Below are 22,641 nucleotides of genomic sequence, written 5' to 3' on the forward strand. Positions count from 1 at the left end.
ACATTTAAAGACCAGCAGAGAAATTATAGCAGGAAACACCAATATAGCCGTTGGTGGATGTAGTGCAATCCTTTTACCTTACGTTTTATAAAATATATGCCAGCGCAGTGTGTCAGACAGCTTCAGACATGAATGGTGAAGATATCTCAAGTAAATCAAGTACATAAGAACAGCCATACTGAGTCAGAGCAAAGGTCCATCTAGCCCAGTATCCTGTCTTCCGACAGTGGCCAATGCCAGGTGCCCCAGAGGGAATTAAAAGAACAGGTAGTCATCCAAGCTTCTGGCAAACAGAGGCTAGGGATACCATCCCTGTCCATCCTGGCTAACAGCCATTAATGGACCCATCCTCCATGAATTTATCTCGTTCTTTTTTGAACCTTTTTATAGTCTTGGCCTTCACAATATCCTCTGACAAGGAGTTCCACAGGTTGACTGTGCATTATGTGAAGAAATACTTCCTTTTTTGTTTGTTAAACCTGCTGCCTATTAATTTCATTTGGTGACCCCCTAGTTCTTGTGTTATGAGGAGGAGTAAATTAACACTTCCTTATTTACTTTCTCCATACCAGTCGTGATTTTCTAGACCTCAATCATATCCCCACTTAGTCATCTCTTTTCCAAGCTGAAGAGTCCCAGTCTTATTAATCTCTCCTCAGACGGAAGCTGTTCCATACCCCTAATCATTTTTGTTGCCCTTTTCTGAATCTTTTCCAATTCCAATATATCTTTTTTGAGATGGGGCGACCACATCTGCATGCAGTATTCAAGATGTGGGCGTACCATGGATTGATATAGAGGCAATATGATACTTTCTGTCTTATTATCTATCCCTTTCTTAATGATGTCCAACATTCTGTTCACTTTTTTGACTGCCGCTGCACAGTGAGTGGATGTTTTCAGAGAACTATCCACAATGACTCCAAGATTTCTTTCTTGAGTGGTAACAGCTAATTTAGACCCCATCATTTTATAATTATAGTTGGGATTATGTTTTCCAATGTGCATTACTTTGCATTTATCAAAACTGAATTTCATCTGCCATTTTGTTGCCCAGTCACCTAGTTTTGAGTGATCCTTTTGTAGCTCTTCGCTGTTTGCCTGGGACTTAACTAACTTGAGTAGTTTTGTATTGTAAGAACCTAATGCACAGCTACAGACTAGGGACCGAATGGCTAGGCAGCAGTTCTGCGGAAAAGGACCTAGGGGTGACAGTGGATGAGAAGCTGGATATGAGTCAGCAGTGTGCCCTTGTTGCCAAGAAGGCCAATGGCATTTTGGGATGTATAAGTAGGGGCATAGCGAGCAGATCGAGGGACGTGATCGTCCCCCTCTATTTGACATTGGTGAGGCCTCATCTGGAGTACTGTGTCCAGTTTTGGGCCCCACACTACAAGAAGGATGTGGAAAAATTGGAGAGAGTCCAGAGAAGGGCAACAAAAATGATTAGGGGTCTGGAACACATGACTTATGAGGAGAGGCTGAGGGAACTGGGATTGTTTAGTCTGCAGAAGAGAAGAATGAGGGGGGATTCGATAGCTGCTTTCAACTACCTGAGAGGTGGTTCCAGAGAGGATCGTTCTAGACTATTCTCAGTGGTAGAAGAGGACAGGACAAGGAGTAATGGTCTCAAGTTGCAGTGGGGGAGGTTTAGGTTGGATATTAGGAAAAACTTCTTCACTAGGAGGGTGGTGAAACACTGGAATGCGTTACCTAGGGAGGTGGTAGAATCTCCTTCCTTAGAGGTTTTTAAGTTCAGGCTTGACAAAGCCCTGACTGGGATGATTTAATTGGGGATTGGTCCTGCTTTGAGCAGGGGGTTGGACTAGATGACCTCCTGAAGTCCCTTCCAACCCTGATATTCTATGATTCTATGTATCATCTGCAAATTTTGCCACCTCACTGTTTACCCCTTTTTCCAGATCATTTATGAATATGTTGAATAAGACTGGGCCCAGTATAGAGCTATGGAGGACACCACTATTTACCTCTCTCCATTCTGAAAACTGACCATTTATTCCTCCCCTTGGTTTCCTAGTTTTAACCAGTTACCAATCCATGAGAGGACCTTCCGTCTTACCCCATGTCTAATCCCCTTATCCCTATTACGGCCGTGCCACTCTAGCATTTCTAGTGCAGCCAAACCTTTAGCAAAGTACGACTTTGAATGCAGATGAAAAGCAGGTAACTTGAGTCAGATTCTGCTGCTTTTACAGTCGCTTTTCAGACTAGAACCACATTTTAATAGAGATACTACCAAGTAAAAAGTCACTTCTGAATGAAAATACTTCACCTACTATTACTACTAGTCATACTTAAGTTTACTATTACAATACTATAACTACTGTAAATGAAAGACACCAGAGAATTTCTCCCTTTTATTTCCAATTATTTTGTGCATTTGACAGTGAAAGTTACTATAAGTATGGGCAATTTCCCCTTCACAATACAATAGGGGAGTAAAAGGTATTTTTAAGAATAGGTATATAGGGCAAAAAGAAACCACAAATGGCATGGAGATTCAGGCTCAAGTATACTATTGAGAATCACACGAGTTCAGCTGCCATAAGCAGAATCTATTGTCTAATATGGCTCAGCCACAGTGAAATTTCCCAGATCCTTTTTATTCTGTTTAGGAAAGTAGCTAGCATGAGAATTGTTATCTAGTGGACTTTATGAAAAAGGAACAATGCACCACTGGGAAAGCAATTTTTGACTGGATTTGAAGTACAGAAGGAAGACAACAGGAGGTTTGCAACAAAACTGGATTAGAGAATTCCATGGAAATGTCACTGCAAATTTATTTTTTAGCAACAGAAGAGCACATTTTTATCACCACTGACCTCTTCAATAAAAACCACTCAGCCTACCAGAAGACTGGTTTTGGTTTTGTTCCAAACCAACTTCAGTAGTTAGACTTTTAAAATGCTATCCAACTTTCACGGTTGGTTTAAATTAAGGATTGAGAGACCTACTGATAACTTACTACCTCAGGAACTAAGCTGACTAGTCGAGCAAAAGATACTGGTGCTCCCACACTTCCAAAACCAACCTCCTAACTGCCAACCCACCCTTTGCTGTACAAATGAATAAAACAGGCTGCGTGTGTAACTATAACATTTCAATCAGCTATTTAATAAACTTGTAAAAATGTTACTTGCAATAAGAGCTAGTGGCACCACGGAATAGCAGGAAAAAAAGTGTCCAATATATTCGTTGTTGAATTTTCCTAATACCTACTGGATAATATATTTGTCAAATAGCATTTGGTCAGCCATTGAGCAGGCTGAATATCACAAGTATTTGGCAAATAAATTTGTTAAATATTGGTAACATCCCTAATATAACAAATTTGATAATTATTATTATCATTCAACAGACTCTATGCTACTCTTGCTTTTATTACACGTTCTTTCCATTCCTGTCTGTATTCTACTTTTTCTTTCCAAAACCAGATCATAATGCCTCTTTTTCTTAGCAGCGTTTAGTATCAATTTCCTCATCTTACAGTCTTAGAAGGGACCATCAGATCATCTAGTCTGACTTCCCGTATACCACAGGCCACCAATATCACCTACCTCTCTCTTTTGCTTTCCCTTCCCCAACACTGTGTTCTTTCCTCCATGTCCCCTTTCCAAATCTCTCTCTACAAATGCTGCATTTCTCTTTTTTGAGTTACCTCAATTTCTCACTCCCATACTAAGGAGGCTGGTAAAATTTCCAAGCCCTAAAAACAAGAGGACTAACATTACTACTCACAGACTAATAAAAAAAAGATTTTGGGGAGGGGAAGATAATATCCAAACAAGAGCCCAATTCCATTTTCAGATGCTGGAAAAGGGGAAGGTGTCATCTCTTGACATGGCTTCAGAATTCCACCCTTCAGATTCTAATAGATTTTAAGTAGTCTCTTGGTTCCCTCTGTCCAGTGTCAGACTACCCTGGGTGCTGCAGGAATGTCTGCTACTTTACCCACTCCCACTCTCCTAGGGGCTTCAGAGAGAATATCCTGTATCAGTGATTCCAAATGTTCTACTGAGGGGACGCACCAACTGCATTTTGTCTTTTTGTTGTTGTTGTTACTCACCATTACATATATGCACCCTCCACCCTGGCACCACAACCCTAATCCTAGCTCACTGAGAAGGCTGGGGGGGGGAGGGGGGAATTGGAGAGCAAGCCTACCTGCAGCAGCTGCTTCTGTCTCATGGGGCTGGGCCCAGCTCCTCACTCCAAGTATTGCGACCTGGCGCACATGGTCTCAGCACCACTGCAGTTTGGGGCAGCCCAAACGTGAGTGGCACTGAAGCCATGTGAGCCAGGTCGCAATACCTAGAGCAGGGAGACAGGCCCAGCCCAATGGGAAAGGTGTCGCCGCTGTGGGGTGAATGCAGAGCAGGCTACTTCTCCAACACCACACTCCCCACTCATCTGTGGCTTCCTTTCCACACCAGCTGGGAGAAGTGTATGTTTGCCGAGGCCAGGGCGCAGCAATGGGTTAATCCAGCCCTGAACACAGTGAACCGTCCATAGGTGCCAACTCTGTGGGCACCCGGAGCACCCACAGAAAAAATTAGTGGATGCTTCGCACCCACCGGCAGCCAGCACCTCCCATGATCAGCTGTTCTGCGGCGTGCAGGAGGCGCTGGAGGGTGGGGAGGAGCGGGGACGGGTGCGCTCGGGGAGGGTGCAGAACTGGGTGGGAAGAGGCGGAGCGGGGGCAGAGAAGGGTCAGGGCCTAGAGGGAAAGGGTGGAGTGGGAGCAGGGCCTGGGGTTGAGCACCCCCAGAGATAGGAAGAAGCTGGCATCCCTGGAACCGTCTGACACTTTTCTGCGACCCACTGTTTGGAATACCACTGTCCTATACTATCCTCCTCCGGCCGAAATGAGGAGTGTCTGCTACTATATACTCCCCACACTTCAGCCTCTGTTAATGGGCCTCTTATCCAGCTAATAACTCCAGTGCCTGCCTCTACAGCTACCCACAGCTTCCCAAGACATGGTAGACTGAAATTGATCTGGTTTCCAATAATAGCTGTGAAAACTGGCAGCTTGGGAACTGCAGGACTGGCAAGTGCATATATTTGTGTGTGTGCACAAGAGAGATATTGGCTATGTATGCTTGCAGATTCAGGAAGGTACCACTGCATTAATTTGCGAAGGTTTCTTTGCAAACAAAGCCTAGATGTTTTTTTAAATAAAAGCTTCGATTCTGCATAAGGTGATGGCATTTCCCTTAAGAGTTTCCTGCTCTCCCTGCGAACTGGGTTTTTCAAACTGCTTTTCACTGCCCCTTATTGGGTTTGTTAAGGAGGTTGAAAAAGTGTACAGATAGCATACATTCAGAAAGGAAAAATTACATAGATAACATACACTGTCATTCGTAATTACAACTGTAATTAGTATGAAAAATCTTACCTGTCTGGGTTTTTCACTCTGAATGTTGCATTAAGAGCTTTTAACCTGGACTCTGCCTGAAAAAAAATAAAAGTGTTATAATGCAATTATATTTCAAAAACATCAAGCAACAATTTCTCTTTACTGGCAGCCACAGTAGAAAGCTGCAGTTTTCTATCATAATACTTCATCAAAAATTTCAAACATATTGAACAAATCTGACAAGTGAGGGAGCTAATGTCAGTCTGCTTTTAGAGAAAAGGCTAGAAAACTAAACTGTTCTGTGAACTAGCATGTAAACAGTATCCAGTATCATTAAACTAGTATAATCATAAACCTCAGCAAAATATTCTTTTCTTAAAATGTTACACAAACCACAAAATTAAGATATATAACCCTACATTCTTTTCAGGTGATGCAAGTAGGCCTAAGGCTATATGGACAAATTTTTTTATACATTTTTCAAACCAAATAAAACCAATAGTGGAAATGAACTTTATATGCTCTGAATTACAAAAACAGTTCCCCAGTGGCATCAAACACAAACCTATTGTGTGCTCTCATTTTAAGAGTTACTGTAGAGGAAAACTATATTATATAAGAGCCAGCTTTTGATGCAGTGTTCTTTTTCAATAGATAGGAAACTGCTATACTGAATCACAAATTGGATCACTGGATTTTCTTCAGTAAAGAAATAATTGCTTTAATTAAACTTTCTGCTCTGTTTCTGAGAAAAATGTTATTCTACCAGTGCCTGCAACAGAAGTATGGAATTCCCAACACTAATTCTTGCTTTTGTGTTTTAAATGTTTTAAGAATTTAGTTAGAATTAATCAGTTTTTGTGTTTACTCTGCAAAAGAGCAACACATCTCCACTTATTTTATTTGTTTTACTGTAATTCCTATTACTGTAATACCTACATGTCCTGGTCATTGGGGCCTGAGTGTGCTAGACACTGTACACACATAACAAAAAGTCAGTCCCTGCATCAGATAGTAAGGCATGTCTACATGGAGACACTCAAGAAAATCAAGACAAATTAACTAAAGGTAAGAGGTCCTAAATTAGAGCACATGCAATCCCTGTGTGGATGCTCTCCTTCACAAGTTGCCAGAGTTCACTTTAGCTTAATCCTCCTTCAAATTAAAAGAGGTAGGTTTAAAAGAACCACGACTTCTGGTGCAAAAGGCTCAGTAAGAGTGATAATTCACAAGTGTACCTTCAGACAGAAAGAGTTTTTAGCAATGATGTTTGCTATAGGAATAATATTTTATGCATCAATTGTAGCAAAGTCAGCAACTCTTAAGAGCAGTTTTAAAAAGTTGTTTAGCAACTGATTCCAGTAGAACCCAGTGCTCGCTTGGAGTTAAGAGTACAAAGTTTCGCTTCATAAGCCTCTCCGTAAATTCTATTTATGAGATTGGCACCAGAACGAGACTGTTCTGCCTCCCATCACATTGTGTCCAAGCTGTACCGTGTTTGAATTTCACTGTAATATCCTTGACACTGGGATCTCATCTCATGTTGGTAGAGTGCTGAATACAATTAAAAAGCAATTTTGCTATTGCGATTGGCATGACAGCTACTGATGAGCATTATACAAAAGTGTGGTCAAGGAACAAAAAGGAGTTACTTTCCAGCAGTAACTCTGCTTTTCCAAACATTCTACAGACTGAGGGAGCAAACATCCCAAACCCCCCATAGTCATCTCTCAGGGTGCAAAGGAAGGGGTTTTTAAATTTTATTTAAGAATAGATTGGCTAGTTTTCAACAAAGATAAGTGACAGGTGTCAAGACTCAATTCTACTCAAAGGTGTCTGACAACATCTTGGTCACGAGATCTGTTTCCTCTGAGCAGTCCGACTTATACTTGCTTACTTTATGGACAAAAGTATTTACACTACTTTATATACAGCTGTTCGAACTACAGAGCTAAAAGAGCTCTCTGAGAGAGCACGACAGTCAAGTCTAATCTGGGTTGTAAATGCATCATCAAAAGGATTAACTAAATTCCAATTACAGGACCAAATTCTGCCCTCATTTACACATACGTAATCTTTCAAAGCCAATGGAGTTTCACAGGTGTAACTGAGGAAACAATTTGTCCTGCAGAATCTTTACTGTTGATGATGCACAAGAAGGAAACAATACAGCCTGACTTCTTGTGCATCATCAATCTGGCCATTTTTTACACACTTATTTCACACAAAATCATACTACAAACTAGCTAAGGGTTACTATAAAGCTAGAGCAAGTTTATGTAAGATTTCTGGACAGACATTTCTGTAAATTGAGAGTACGTGCAAAAAGAATTTACAGAGGTGGTTAAATGGAGTGAATACTTGAAGTGGAACTGGCTGTCAACTGAGACTAAGTCAAGTAGCTTTCACACACACACACAAGCAAAAACTGGATGACAATATGGAATATAGCAGTTAAAAAGAGGTATTGCCTTTGTGCTCAGGCGTAGCCAGTGCAGTTTTGTTAAGGTTGTTTTTTTTTGTTTTGTTTTTTTTTGGGGGGGGGGCGCGAGGGCGGGGAGAAAAGAATTGTACACCATGTTTTTCCTCCTCCAGATTAACTATGACTGGGGTGGGAGGTGGGGAAGATAGTGCATTGTGTTTTGCCCTCTCAGAGCAAAAAATTTTGAAAGAACATTTAAACACATATTCTAAATTGCAGTATTTTGGAGGCGGGGAAACGCATTACAGCTGGCAGAGACAGAATTCTAACCCTGAGTAGTCAGAGTGATCCAAAATAAATCCTTCTGGTTTAAACACAGGATCTTCATCTGTTTGACTAGTGTATTGCAGTGTCTGGACTGTGCTATCTAATTAGTCTGCAAACCCATTGGTGTTACAGAACAATGACAGCAAATGGGCCCATGACTCGCCTCTGGTCCTACACAACTACGCACTCCAAGTATAAATCTGCCTCTGATATTATTATTAAGCTACCATAAGGAACCAAATCAATCTGCTTACTAAAGACCTTTTATTTTTACATTCAGCACAGAAACTGAATGTATAATTAAAAGCTTTAGCAAAGGAAAGAGAAAGGCTCTATTCCCCATTATTTTATAAAAAATTCCTTAGAGAAACAGGGATTCCACAGAGAAAATAACCATGCACACTGTCAGAAATCTAGAAAGTGGAATGGCGATTGTCTCATCTTACATTTTACTTAAGATACTATCTGTCCTTAGACAGTTGTTTATTTTGAATATTTTGCAGTAATATAACTGTTGTTCTTTGGGTTCCTTCTTCCCCTCTCAAGTAACTTACATTTTAATAAAGGTAAATGAACTGACGAGGCCATGTATCTGACAATTTGTGTAACAGAAACTATATTTTTCTTACTTGCTCTTACATGCCATAATTTTCTCCTTTCTCCCACTATTATTCTGGAGTATCTATGTTTAGTTATTCCTAAGAGTTTAATAAAAACTTTTATTATGCCCTTCCCACCATTCTCAATGCAACTAACTAAAACCGCCCACACTGCTGTCCTCAAACACAGCCTAAAACAGAAGCTTTCATTAATTGATGATTTTGGGGTACAACATACATATGATGCCATTTAAAAATATGAGTTAGCAGCGTCTACCATCTGAATGCTTTGCAAATTATGATGTGCTATCAGTAATTTTAAGGGATGGTTCAGAAAACTGTCTTCCGCAGTTTTAACACTTAAAGAAACAGTGCAGTGATAGGATCAAGTTTTTCCAAAAGGTCTGTCAAGCAGATGTTACATCCACATATCAGCCCATAAATAATCAAGAGGTTAATAACAGCATGGTAATTCTTGCAATTCAAATGAATACAAAGGAAAACCATTGCAAATGTTATTCCTATTTCTTAAAATTTTTAATTTTTTACCTTTTTAATATTCCCCTGTAACCCCTTCTCTCTCATTGTTTCCCTCTACTATTAAGAGAATATATATATTTCTTCCTGAATTTACAGCCTAGCTCCTTGGATGATAACTTGGCCTTTCTTTAATAAGGAATACGTATCTTCTTGTTCACCTGTTTTTTTCCACTGAACATTGACAGTACCCTTAATCACGACGTGGAAAATCCCATTATGTGGTTGAGTTCCCTAAACGCCTCAAGGTACTGAATGAGTACAGATCTTGTGACAAACTTTTTAATTAAAAAAAAAAAAGTCCACTCTTAAGACTCCAGTGCCATAAAGAAACTAGAATGATAGTCCTAGATGCCTGGCAGTGTTAGAAGAGACACCCCAAGACAAAGGTCTACCACAAATCCACAGCATGCTTAACCATAATTCTGTGTCAAAGACCCTATATTCTGCAGCAGCTTCAGATAAATAAAAGCTCCGTTTTCATTTAATGGGAAAATTACACAAAAGGAATATTGTACTGGTGTACTATTTAATTAAATCTTAAATTCAATTTATTTTATCCTGCCTCTACATTTTTGATTTTCAATTGGTTGCAGAATTTTTTACTGAACGTACATCGTGGCACTGAAGATGTGGTCTGTATGTGCTGTGTGTGTTGGGAGGGAAGGAAGCTAGAGGTTGTGGTAGGTGGATGGGGACAGGTGCAGATTTTCACACCATGCAGACAGTTTGAAATTACGGGATATGGACATCAGCAGGATGTGCCCGGTAATACAATCAGCAGTGAATTAAAGTCAAATTGCCATTATCAGTAGGTGCCAGCATTAAACTTCCTTGTGATTAATGGGGACAGATCACACCCCAGAATTATTTTTTCAGGCTTTCAGCAGATTCAGGACAACAGTACTTCATTTGTTTATACTTAGTTCACATTTGAAGGTTTTCTTTGCAACCAAGCGAATTAGAGACTATATATTTAAGATGAAGGCTTAGATTCATGCACACTATATTTTGCACCCACAGAAGCAGAGTACATATGGCTATGCCCAAAAGTTGCATCTGTCAACAGATTCCCATGTACCCATGCTTTGCCTGTGTACTAATGTAACACTCAGTCACCTATTCCTGCCTGTCCTCCACCTGTTTTCCCTCTCCCATTACCTTCTGCAATCAGTGTATAGGTGGCTCTTGTTAGGAGTTTGTCCTAACTGGGTGTTCAATTTTCTTCTCAACTGTCTCCTATAAGTCAGAAGAGCGTGTTCCCTTCAAGAATTTATTGCAGTGACTTCCTCAAAACTAATTAAAATTCAAATGGTCTAATTAACCAAGTAAAATTCTGCATAACATATCTAATCTGAGACTCAACAACAGTTGAACCAGGTAGGTATTACTTGGATTACTTCCATTGCTAGGGAGCACTGTCCTTTCTCCCATCTGACCCTTTTGGCTACTCGTCCTGTCAGAGACTTCCTCCTTGGTCTTGGCCATTTCTGCTTCTCTTCTGTTGTCTTGCTCAGGTTTCTTTGAGGTATCTAACTTATCATACCAAACCCCAGGCTCTGTTTCAAAATTCATTCAGGACTGTATTCAGAGCTTCGGCTGAAGCATTTCAGAGTTATTTGTACGTTCCACCGCACCACTCCAAATAAGCACCCTCTCCTTCAAGGCTGTCAACCTTTAGAGCTGGCCTTTACAGTCCTGCTTTGGCATGTTATTTGTCTTAGTTGGTGTCACTCTGAAACCAGCTCAGTCTGCTTATAAAAATACAAGGGTCATAATTTTTAATATTAATTCTATGCTGCATCAAATATGAAACATGGGCAGATTAACTGACCTGTCACAGCTTCCCTCACTTATGAACTCTGGTAATTATCTGTTACATAATACTAGTACTACACTGTTTCCTTATATGGTCAAAATTATGCAGTTTGTCATGGGCCTGCTATTTTTAACACAACAGCAAGCATAACTCTGCAGAGACACTGAATTATGGTCTTTAATTGTGGTCAGAACAGTTCATAGGTTACAACGTTCACTACACAAATGCATACAATTACCTTTAACTGAAACCCGGTCTCGTTCACCATTTCTTTCCATCCACCTTCCTAAAAATAAAAGTTTCACTTCAGTAAACTTCACTAATAAACATATGGCACGCACAGTCTATGTGAGACATGATAACAGCACTATTTCTATGCAGAAAGGACATTGGAGAATCCTCTTTGGGTTATGTGGGAACCACAAGCATCCAAACATGGGCTCAGTCCCACTCACTAGACCAAGTTCTAAAAAAAGGTACGTCAAGGAAATCTTCCTTTCAATGTCTGGACTTAGAATAATGGGTCATTCTATACAACAGGTTTTATGTTTACCCACCATCCCCTCCTTACAACTTCTCCCCTTCACTATGTGACACCAGCAGGCTGCATTATCCTGTGTACTTAAGAGGATTCTTGTCTGACAAGCAATTCACACTTTATAGGAAGAGGGGTAATGGCAGAGTCACTTCTTTAATGTTCCCAGCCACCACCAATGTCAGGATTGAGACTGAGTTGAGGCCTCAATCTGCCTCATTTCTAGCTCATTATACGACTGGCTAAGCCATCAGACCAACAAGACCAAATGAATGAACCAGTTTTCAAAACAGTATATCTCAAAAATAGGGCACATTAATTTTTTTTTTAAAAGTGTCTTAAGTAAGAAACTGAAGTAGTCAAGATGGCAATGTTCACACTGAAAATTTAAAACTATTCTTTTGTATTGTCTGGGTAATTCAGATGATAAACATTCAGCATGTTAACAGAATGTTCCTCCTAATAACCCACAGCAGAATACTCTAAATGTTCTAAGCTGAACTGTAATAGAGAAACTTTCACAAATAAGAAACAATATTAAGAAAGCAGAGGCAAATACCATAAATGCCACTTTCCTGTAAGTTTTAATTACATTTGTCTTCATCAGGCCAATCTTCCTGTGATGATCACTATTAGCAGTGACAAAATGTGATCCTAGACTTATACTAGATATTCAGTTGCAGGGTGATGGCAACAAAAAAAAAAGTTCAATCTTATCTGAGCAGAAGAAAGGAGACTAATTCTTATCAGACTGTACCTAAGATACTGCACACAGTCCTGGACCCTGACTTTACAACAAAGACAATTCTTGACACAATGGAGTAAATTCAGAGAAAAGCAAGATAAAAGGATTAAAGAGCTGAAGGAATTAATCATAAAAATGTAGGGCTGGAAGGGATCTCAGAAGAAGTCCAGCCGCCTGTAATGTATCAAGAAAGATTAAAAAGAACTAATGATGTAGCTTGCCTAAGTAAAAACTAAGTGGGAGATGCGAAAATGAAATAATTCAACCACGTAAATACCAAAATAGGCTTGAAGAATTATACTGTATGGTACAAGAGGATATGTATGTGTAACTATGAATCATGAAAAGTGTTCATTAATTTCATCCCAATGTGTAAAATGCAATATCACAACCTACTAGGCACACAAAGCAATTAAAATAATAATATTACCTCAATAAGAACACAAAACTCTGAGTCAAAAAAGAAATTTCAGTCACAGCTTTACAACATGACCTGAACATCAGTAAGTTCTAGTTCGGTTCTTTCCCCACAGTGGACACTCTAGGACTATCAGTGAGAGCATTCCAGTTGATCACAACTGTCAGACTGGAGCATGAAATAGCCAAGATCCAAACCATGTAAGGTTTAATAGATTAGTCAGTTGCATCCAAACTGCCCATCCCCTCAAAAAAAACAACAAACTGGAAGTCAGTGCAATAAATGCTGCAAAATGTCTAATATGCTAAATATTTAAATTTAGTGCCAGGAAAGACTTCCTGAGTTACATTAAGTTGTGGAATAAAGTTCCAAGGGAGGTGGTAATTTCATCCCCTAATAGCCTTAGAATGAGACTGGAAAAAGAATTATAAGACACATTGTAAAGCACAACTGTGTACTGACAGGAGGTAGATTAGATAATCTAAACACTTTTCCTCCTTTAATTTGTTAATGCAGAAGTAGAGCAGGCAATAATTTATAAGTCACTGAAGAAAAGCTATTAGTGTTTAATATTTAAAAGCTGAACAACTAAGTAAAAGTGGAGGGAAGTACTTAGAAATAAAGAATGCTTTTCTACAATACCTGTGTTAAAAAGGAATAAAAAATTTTGTCCTGACAAATGATGGGATGCGAAGCCACACGTATTAGAAAGTTTTCCAAACCAATCCTTCGTCTTTCCACAAAGTCTGGATCCATGTTATCCGCTGATAACTTATGCCAAACAAACTCAGCCTGTGTGAACAGAATAGAATTAAGAGCAGCTAAATTTAGTGCTAAATGTAAGGCAAAGTGAGTTGAAGTTTCAACTTCCTTACCCTTTTTTCTGGCAAAGGTGGAACAACAATATGTGGATAGTTAACTAACAAATAATTCCTCAGCAACTCAAATTCACTGTATCGCCTCCAAAGGGAGTCTGGTGGGGAGCATTGTCCTTCAGTCTGTGACTCAACAGCTCTGAAAAATAAAATATCTCAACTGAGTGTTACTGATTTTTTCCCAAGACCATCAGTACAATTGTTACAATTCAGACATCAATTATATATATAATTTAATATAGTATATATATTAAAAAAAAATCATAGTAACCCACTTGTGATTATTTTAATAATTTAACATACTTCAGTATTTAAGATTATATTTTAAAAGGGACACCAAGTTATTTCACAAAGCTACCTGAACTTTCTTTTAAACCTACTACTGGTATAAGTATCCCTCAAGATTTTTACATTTACCAGTAACTGGAAGATTTGAGATTCCCCCTTCCCCAGTTTTCCTGTTTGTCTATTCTATGTATTTCGCTTCACTCTTCAGATAGTCAGTTAGGGCCCAATCCACCACACAGTTATGCATATGAGTAACTGTACTCATGCGAGTAAACTTATTATGCACTGCAGTAAGCACTGTGGTTTCAATCTTCTAAGGACCTCTAGCCCTCAAGTCCCACAGACTTCTTGAGGAGTCAAAGGCCCTCAGAACTTAACAGGAGTTTTTTGCACATTGCAGGATTGAGTTTTATGCTTGATACAAGTAAATGTTCACTGGCTCAGCCCCATAATTAAAAAATCAGTTTTCCCTATTTGTTTGGATCTTCACACAGCAACTGGGGAGAAAACACACATTTTAAAAAACATATGTAAGTGCAATTCTAAAGCCATAAAGATGTTTAAAGAGGCCTCAGAAATAAGTATAGTACCTGAAAGATCTTTTAAGTTGACTAGACTTCAAGATGGTGTCCTTTTGCTATTCAGAGGATTTAAGAGTTTACAGTCCAAAAAAACCCAAACCCAAATTAAAACAAACGGGCTAAAGGAAGGGTAAGCAGGTACAACATAAAAGTAAAGTAGTCAACGCAACTGGTTAAATCTTGATAATACAACCCTTCTCCCCACCCACCCCAAAAATATTGTATTTTGTTATTTTCATTAGATACATAATCTGCCCAAATGCCCCATAGCTTTGCTATCATTAGTCAGCTAATTTCTCGATGGCATCATGGTAGAAGCGCATCTTCAGATGGGATTTAAATGTGGAAAATGTAGTGGCTTTCTGAACCGGTTCTGAGGAGTGTTCCATGTGTGTAAAAAGCAGCATGGAAAGAAAGTGCAGAGATGGATGAAGGAGAAGCAAAGAGAGAAGAAAACCCTGAGCATTGCAGTTAGTAGTGTTGGTGACTCCCTAGCATTCTGTCTTTGAGTCAATATAGTAAGAGGACATTGTGCCACTAAAAGCACTAGTTTTTTTAGAAAACATAACCTGAGATCCTTACTACTCGTGGTTATTCAAGAGTCCATGTCTTTTTGCAAAAAACAGTAATGTATTTTTACTTTGGTGCACTTTGCTAATTTCGGTGTAATTATATTCTACATATAGATTTAATTGGAAACAGTATTCATCACTTCCTGTGATAAAACTGTTGTACAGTGTTGTCATGCACTTTCACACAGCTGACTTGTTCAGTCCCAAAAGTGGCTGTATTTCAGTGCTGGGTTTAAAGAATTTCTGTATTGCTACAGATTGTAAAGCATTCTGGAATCCTTTGGGATGAAAAACTATATACACATCTAATATATTAATAATAAAAGAAGTATGTACTAAATAACCCCCACCCCCTAACACACACCGGAAATTCTCCTATATTGCAACAGTACACGTTAGAATTTAACCAGAAAATATTACTGATATGTTTCTCACCTATAAAGCACCATACAGTGCAGTGGTGGGCAACCTGCGGCCCACAGACCGCACGCAGCCTGTCCGGGTAATCTGCTGGCTGGCCACGAAACAGTTTGTTTACATTGCACCGCCCGCAGCTCCCAGTGGCCGCGGTTTGCCATTCCTGGCCAATGAGAGCAAGTGGTGCAGGCCACAGGGACGTGCTGGCCGTTGCTTCCCGGAGCTCCCATTGGCCAGGAACGGCGAACCACAGCTACTGGGAGCTGCGAGCAGCCGTGCCTGTGGACAGTCAGTGTAAACAAACTGTCTCACGGCCTGCCAGAGGGTTACTCTGATGGGCCGCAAGTTGACCACCACTGATAAAGTTAAATATGCACATGCAGAGAGAAAGTCAAAACAGGGCCCTCAATGTGCAGACCTACAGTAGACTTAAAAATATCACTACTTTTTACTAAGTGACCAAATTTAATTTTTCTAAGCAGCAGTAAATGCATTCTGGGAACTGCTGGTATAAACTTACAGTGAGTACTATTAACCCTGCCATGGGATTACCAGCTGTAAAGACTTAATAGTACTCGGCAGTACAGTGTACCATTTCTTCCAGCAGATTTAAAGCTGTACAATGTCAAGTTTGAACCTGCTCCTATCCATTGTTTCTAGCTGTGGAGAAAGATTTTTTTTAAATCTATACCGCAAAAATCACTTTTTTTGTATATAATCCAATCAACTCTCAGTGCTATTTAAAACCTGGGTTTACATCTTCCACTTTCCAAATCTCTCAAGACCAAGACCAATAGTATCAGTGAGTCAGCACTGGAAAATCTGCACACCAGCTTGCACCTTTCAAGGGTGTCTCTGGATAGCAGCAGTCTTCAGCTAAAAACGCTGCTAATCCTTTCCCTAAATGAGCCATAAATATGCTTTTATATCATTAAAAAATTTATCTTCCCACAGAGATACTAGAAAGTCATCCAGGCTTTGGTAATACTACATTTATAAAGGCTGCAGCTGGAATTCAGTATGGCTCTCCATCACTCCTTAAGATAAAGTTAAGGAGTTTGTCTTCCATGTCTGGATCTGCCCTTAAATAATTAATAGACTAGAGCGTGCTGCTTTTTCCCCTTGTTCATCAGCCTTCTAAAATAATTGCTCTGTTATACCCAGTGTTGCCAACTCTCACAATTTTATCACGTGTCTCAATATTTGGTGTTTTTCTTAAACCTCAGCTCCTGCAGTCAAGCATCAACTTTCATTTAAAAAAAGTCACTAGCCCCCATGGTTGAGGAAAAGAGCCAGAAAACGTGACCCAACTGTTATCTAAAGACTCATATCAGAAGGCTAAGAAAATGTACCCAGAACTTATTATTTTAAAAATATTTCATGATTTTCAGACATGACTCATGATTTTTGAATGCCTGAAACTGGCAATACTGTGTATCTTCTATTAATGAATCAGGAGGACATTACTTTGACTTTCCTTAAAGCTTGCTTCCAAGATATCCATTCATTTTATTAATATTGAATTAAAACTCAAGATATCGAGTGGGATCACTTAGTATTATTTTACTCATGTCGTATTCTGTCTAGGCATTGACAAAATGGTCCAAGTCACTATAATATTTGAATACTCTCATGTTAAGGACCGCAGCCTTAACATGACAAGCGAATCATAGAATATCAGGGTTGGAAGGGACCTCAGGAGGTCATCTAGTCCACCCCCTGCTCAAAGCTGGACCAACCCCAACTAAATCATCCCAGCCAGGGCTTTGTCAAGCCTGACCATAAAATCTTAGAAGGAAGGAGATTCCACTACCTCACTAGGTAACCCATTTCAGTGCTTCACTACCCTCCTAGTGAAAAAGTTTTTCTTAATATCCAACCTAAACCTCCCCCCTGCAACTTGAGGCCATTACTTCTTGTTCTGTCATCAGCTACCACTGAGAACAGTCTAGATCCATCCTCTTTGGAACCCCCTTTCAGGTAGTTGAAAGCAGCTATCAAATCCTCCCTCATTCTTCTCTTCTGCAGACTAAATAATCCCAGTTCCCTCAGCCTCTCCTCATAAGTCATGTGCTCCAGCCCCCTAATAATTTTTGTTGCCCTCCGCTGGACTCTTTCCAATTTTTCCACATCCTTCTTGTAGTGTGGGGCCCAAAACAGGTCACAGTACTCCAGATGAAGCCTCACCAATGCCGAATAGAGGGCAACGATCACGTCCCTCGATTTGCTGGCAATGCTCTTACTTATACAGCCCAGAATGCTGTTAGCCTTCTTGGCAACAAGGGCACACTGTTGACTCATGTCAAGGTTCCTTCCCCACTCTGAACGCTAGGGTACAGATGTGGGGACCTACATGAAAAACCTCCTAAGCTTATCTTTACCAGCTTAGGTCAAAACTTCCCCAAGGTACAAAATATTCCACCCTTTGTCCTTGGATTGGCCGCTACCACCACCAAACTAATACTGGTTACTGGAGAAGAGCTGTTTGGAAATGTCTTTCCCCCCAAAATACTTCCCAAAACCTTGCACCCCACTTCCTGGACAAGGTTTGGTAAAAAGCCTCATCCATTTGCCTAGGTGACTACAGACCCAGACCCTTGGATCTTAAGAACAATGAACAATCCTCCCAACACTTGCACCCCCCCTTTCCTGGGAAATGTTGGATAAAAAGCCTCACCAATTTGCATAGGTGACCACAGACCCAAACCCTTGAGAACAATGAAAAGCATTCAGTTTTCTTACAAGAAGACTTTTAATAGAAATAGAAGTAAATAGAAGTAAAGAAATCACCTCTGTAAAATCAGGATGGTAGATACCTTACAGGGTAATTAGATTCAAAACATAGAGAATCCCTCTAGGCAAAAACTTAAGTTACAAAAAAGATACACAGACAGAAATAGTTATTCTATTCAGCACAATTCTTTTCTCAGCCATTTAAAGAAATCATAATCTAACAAGTATCTAGCTAGACTACTTACTAAAAGTTCTAAGACTCCATTCCTGGTCTATCCCCGGCAGAAACCAGCATATAGACAGACAGAGTCCCTTTGTTTCTCTCCCTCCTCCCAGCTTTTGAAAATATCTTGTCTCCTCATTGGTCATTTTGGTCGGGTGCCAGCGAGGTTACCTTTAGCTTCTTAACCCTTTACAGGTGAGAGGAGCTTTCCCCTGGCCAGGAGGGATTTCAAAGGGGTTTACCCTTCCCTTTATATTTATGACAACTCATATCCAGCTTCTCATTCGCTGTAACCCCTAGGTCCTTTTCTGCAGAACTGCTGCCTAGCCACTCGGTCCCTAATCTGTAGCAGTGCATGGGATTCTTTAGACTTAAGTGCAGGACTCTGCACTTGTCATTGTTGAACCTCATCAGATTTCTTTTGGCCCAATCTTCTAATTTGTCTAGGTCCCTCTGTATCCTATCCCTACTCTCCAGGGTATCTACCACTCCTCCCAGTTTAGTGTCATCTGCAAACTTGCTGAGGGTGCAATCCACACCATCCTCCAGATCGTTAATGAAGATATTGAACAAAACCGGCCCCAGGACTGACACTTGGGGCACTCCACTTGATACCGGCTGCCAACTAGACATGGAGCCATTGATCACTATCTGTTGAGCCCGACGATCTAGCCAGCTTTCTATCCACCTTATAGTCCATTCATCCAGCCCATACTTCTTTAACTTGCTGGCAAGAATACTGTGGGAGACCATATCAAAAGCTTTGCTAAAGTCAAGGAATAACACGTCCACTGCTTGCCTCTCATCCACAGAGCCAGTTTTCTCGTCATTGAAGGCAATTAAGTTAGTCAGGAATGACTTGCCCTTGGTGAATGCTTTCTGACTGTTCCTGATCACAGAATGTTCTATTATAAAGCTAAGTTCTGATTGATTCCCATGAGAATCAATATAAACTAGGCAAGGGCATATTAAACTAGAAGCAGTTACATAAAAATGACACAGAAGGAGGCAAAGCTAGAATAATACTTCGTCTAGATAATACTTAGCCCTGCCATGAGTGCAGGGGACTGGACTGACCTTTTGAAGTCCCTTCCAGTCCTATGATTCTAGAAGGCTGCAGAGGAGGGTCATTTGGACCAAGGACCTAACTGTTGTTTCTTCATTTCTCACAATACTCCCATTGTATCAGCTTTGAAATGGACTGGTTGGCTCTAGCAAATATTCTTAAGGAATTACAATCTAACATGCATTGTTCCTAGTATTCATCAGTCCACGTATGGGGGGGGGGGGGAGAAATCACACCTCTACATGAGAGACTAAATTGAAAGCATTAAAAAAAAAAAAAGTGTGTGGGGGAAGGTCACCTAAATCAACCCGTTACTTCCTAGGGGAGAAGCACAAGCTTAGTCTACCTGCATGGAGAGAAAGAGGAATTACATATACTACTTAAATTACTGGTTAAGGAGTCTGCACCAAGACAGAGTACCTACGTTTGTGGAAGTTGTCTCATCCGATGAAGTGAGCTGTAGCTCATGAAAGCTTATGCTCAAATAAATTTGTTAGTCTCTAAGGTGTCACAAGTCCTCCTTTTCTTATTATTTGTGTTATGGTAGCACCCAAAGCCCCAGTCATAATCAGGGTCCGGTTGTGCTAGGTGCCATATACACATATAGCAAGACAGTTTGTGCCCTAAAAAGCTTACAATCAAATAAGAATATAAGAGTAAACTAAAAAGGCAAAAGACAAAGGATAGTGACAGTATGAATGACACAGATCAGGTTAGTTCCCTTTCCTTTTCGTTTGTTATGGGGCAAGGAAGAAAGCGGGGGGGGGGGGGGGAGCCTGGCAGCAGAGGGAAGAAAGCGGGGGGGGGGGGAGGGTTGGGAGGAGGGTAGGGCAGGCAACCAACGACCACACAGAAAATAAGGTCCAGATTTCAAATTGTGAAAAGCTGCCTGCTAACATCACAAGCATCCAGACACTCGGGCAGCGTTTCTCACATGCAGCCACCAGGGGCTTTTCTTGCGGCCACGGCCTCCCGGGCAGTGATGGGGGGGGGAGGTGGGAAGGAGGGAGAGCAGCAGTGGTTGGGCCCTACCCCCCTGTGCAGACACAAAAGCTGGACGAGCAGGCAACAGGTGAGAGTTCCCTACCTTCCCAGGGACAGTGGGTTCAGGCTTCAGCCCTGGAAAGGCGGGTGGCAGGCAGTAGGCTCCAGCCACGGAGCTTCGTTCCCTGGCCGCAAGATCATGGGCTCTGGCCCCAAGCTCACCCCCATATTACTCCTGGGCTCTGCTGCCTCCCCCAGTGTCCCATCACCCCTGGCCCCCGCTGACTCTGTACCCACCTCCCCATCCAGGGCTTAATTTGTCTCCAGACTTGCCGGAGCTGAATAAGTCTGCTGTGAAAAATAATATCTCTATGTTAGTTAATATCACTTTTCACAGCAGACTGAGTGGCCAGCAAGTTGTTTTTGTTTGTTTGTTTGTTTTAAAGAAACCAAAAAACAAAAGAAACAACAAGAAAAAAGACAAGAACATGCGAAGCGCCTTATTCTTGCTTCTATTCTGTTTGGGTCCAGTAAACAATAACACACCTGTTTATTATTTTTATTATTGAGTCTGCAAAAAATATCCTACATAAATAAATTACAATGATTTGGACATGTACTGTATGTGTGTGTATTTATTTGTTTTTCCTAAAGTTAATTAAGTATTTTAGAAAAAATGTCAGAGCGGCCACCAGCAAGACTTGGTAGCCACACTCTAGGCCACCAAAAATGTGTTGTGAGAACCCCTGCACTAGAGTCCTTGAGTACGCTTCCCCCATGCTCCCTGCTTCTGCTATTCCCAAATGTAGCTGCGGAAATCCCAGTTCCTTCCTGGGGCTGCCTCTATGATTGGGGGGGAGGGAGGGCTGCCTCCACCTTGGAAGGGCTTGCTCCCTCCTCTATATGTCTAGGGAGGATGAATTCTCCCACTCACAAAAGCCTAGGTCTGAACACAGAAGCCAATGGACTGAATGCTCTCATCCCTAGAGGTGGTCACTCCAGATTAAGTATCGAGGTATACTGACATGACAGTATTCTATGGAGATGACTTCAGTTTCCAGAGCTTTAATCAGGTACCCCCCACAAGCATTAAATTCCTTTACCATATTTAAAAAAAATAAAAATGCAATCCTACAAGACTTATGCTTCTCAAGCCTATTATTCAACTAACTTTAATACTCGTCCTAAAGCATAAACTCTTTAACTAACATTTACAGCTATTTATAGTTCAAAATATTCTTTGCTGCAGTGAATAGTTAAAAGACAAAACACCACCTCTACTTTTCCCCCCAATTTTTTTGCTAGTCTAAGAAGAAATGGATGATACGTAACTTGGAAAAATACACAGAACTGGAGAGTTTGAGTGGGATAAGACTGGGAAAAGTAAGAGCGGATGCTTTTGCAGAACTGTGATGGACAAAAACCATACAAATCTTGATTGTGAACCTTCATCCACAGAATTGGCTTTTTCAATAAGGTACTAATGAGGGACTGGAATTTTGTGGGGATGGATTTGGGAGAAGCAAGCAAGATGGGAGAAAGCATTTTTTAATTTTATAAAATATGTCTCCACATGGCTGCATTATGAAGCCATAAAATGTCACCGATTACAAGATTCCTTCTCCCGAGGATCTTGTTCCAAAAGGAAGTAGAAATTCACAGAGGTACTCATTACACTTAATACCTTCATTACCATCTAATTTTTGAGGCCACATTATGAACTCCATCATAAAATGCAAGTATTGTAGACCCAGCTTCAATTAAGATCATAATCACTTGTTGACATTCAATCAAACTTTTCAATTTGTTTTGGTTTTAAAAATACAATATAATGCTTGTACAATGTTCAGATAGGAAAACCATATGTTTCCCCTCAAAGTACAGTTCTAACAATACACTTTATTCATTGGCTGAACCAGCCTGCCTGGAAAAAATTAAATGACAAAAATTAAAACCTTCAACTTTTACCTTCATAACTGATGTTATCATAAGTGATTAGGAGATTAGGTTACTCTAAAAGCCACATTCCTTTACCCTAATTCAAAGCGCCAATGTGAAAAATTTAGCTCATCTACTTAACTTCTTCCCATTTGCTATATAAACTAATGATCTGAAATGAG

General features: G+C 40.3%; 1 protein-coding gene across 3 annotated transcripts in view; it reads right to left on the reverse strand.

Annotated features, from left to right (window-relative positions):
* SNX4 (sorting nexin 4) overlaps positions 1-22,641 on the reverse strand; it is an 85,105-nt gene that overhangs the window by 21,920 nt on the left and 40,544 nt on the right. For all 3 annotated transcript variants that reach the window (XM_048870427.2, XM_048870428.2, XM_048870429.2), the window contains exons 3-6: positions 13,658-13,796; positions 13,425-13,574; positions 11,323-11,370; positions 5,420-5,475 (exon numbers count right to left, since the gene is read on the reverse strand). In XM_048870427.2, the coding sequence (XP_048726384.1) occupies positions 5,420-5,475; positions 11,323-11,370; positions 13,425-13,574; positions 13,658-13,796 (393 nt within the window). The remainder of the gene's footprint in view (positions 1-5,419; positions 5,476-11,322; positions 11,371-13,424; positions 13,575-13,657; positions 13,797-22,641) is intronic.

Source organism: Caretta caretta, chromosome 11 (assembly GCF_965140235.1).
Source record: "Caretta caretta isolate rCarCar2 chromosome 11, rCarCar1.hap1, whole genome shotgun sequence".
Taxonomy (NCBI): Eukaryota; Metazoa; Chordata; order Testudines; family Cheloniidae; genus Caretta; species Caretta caretta.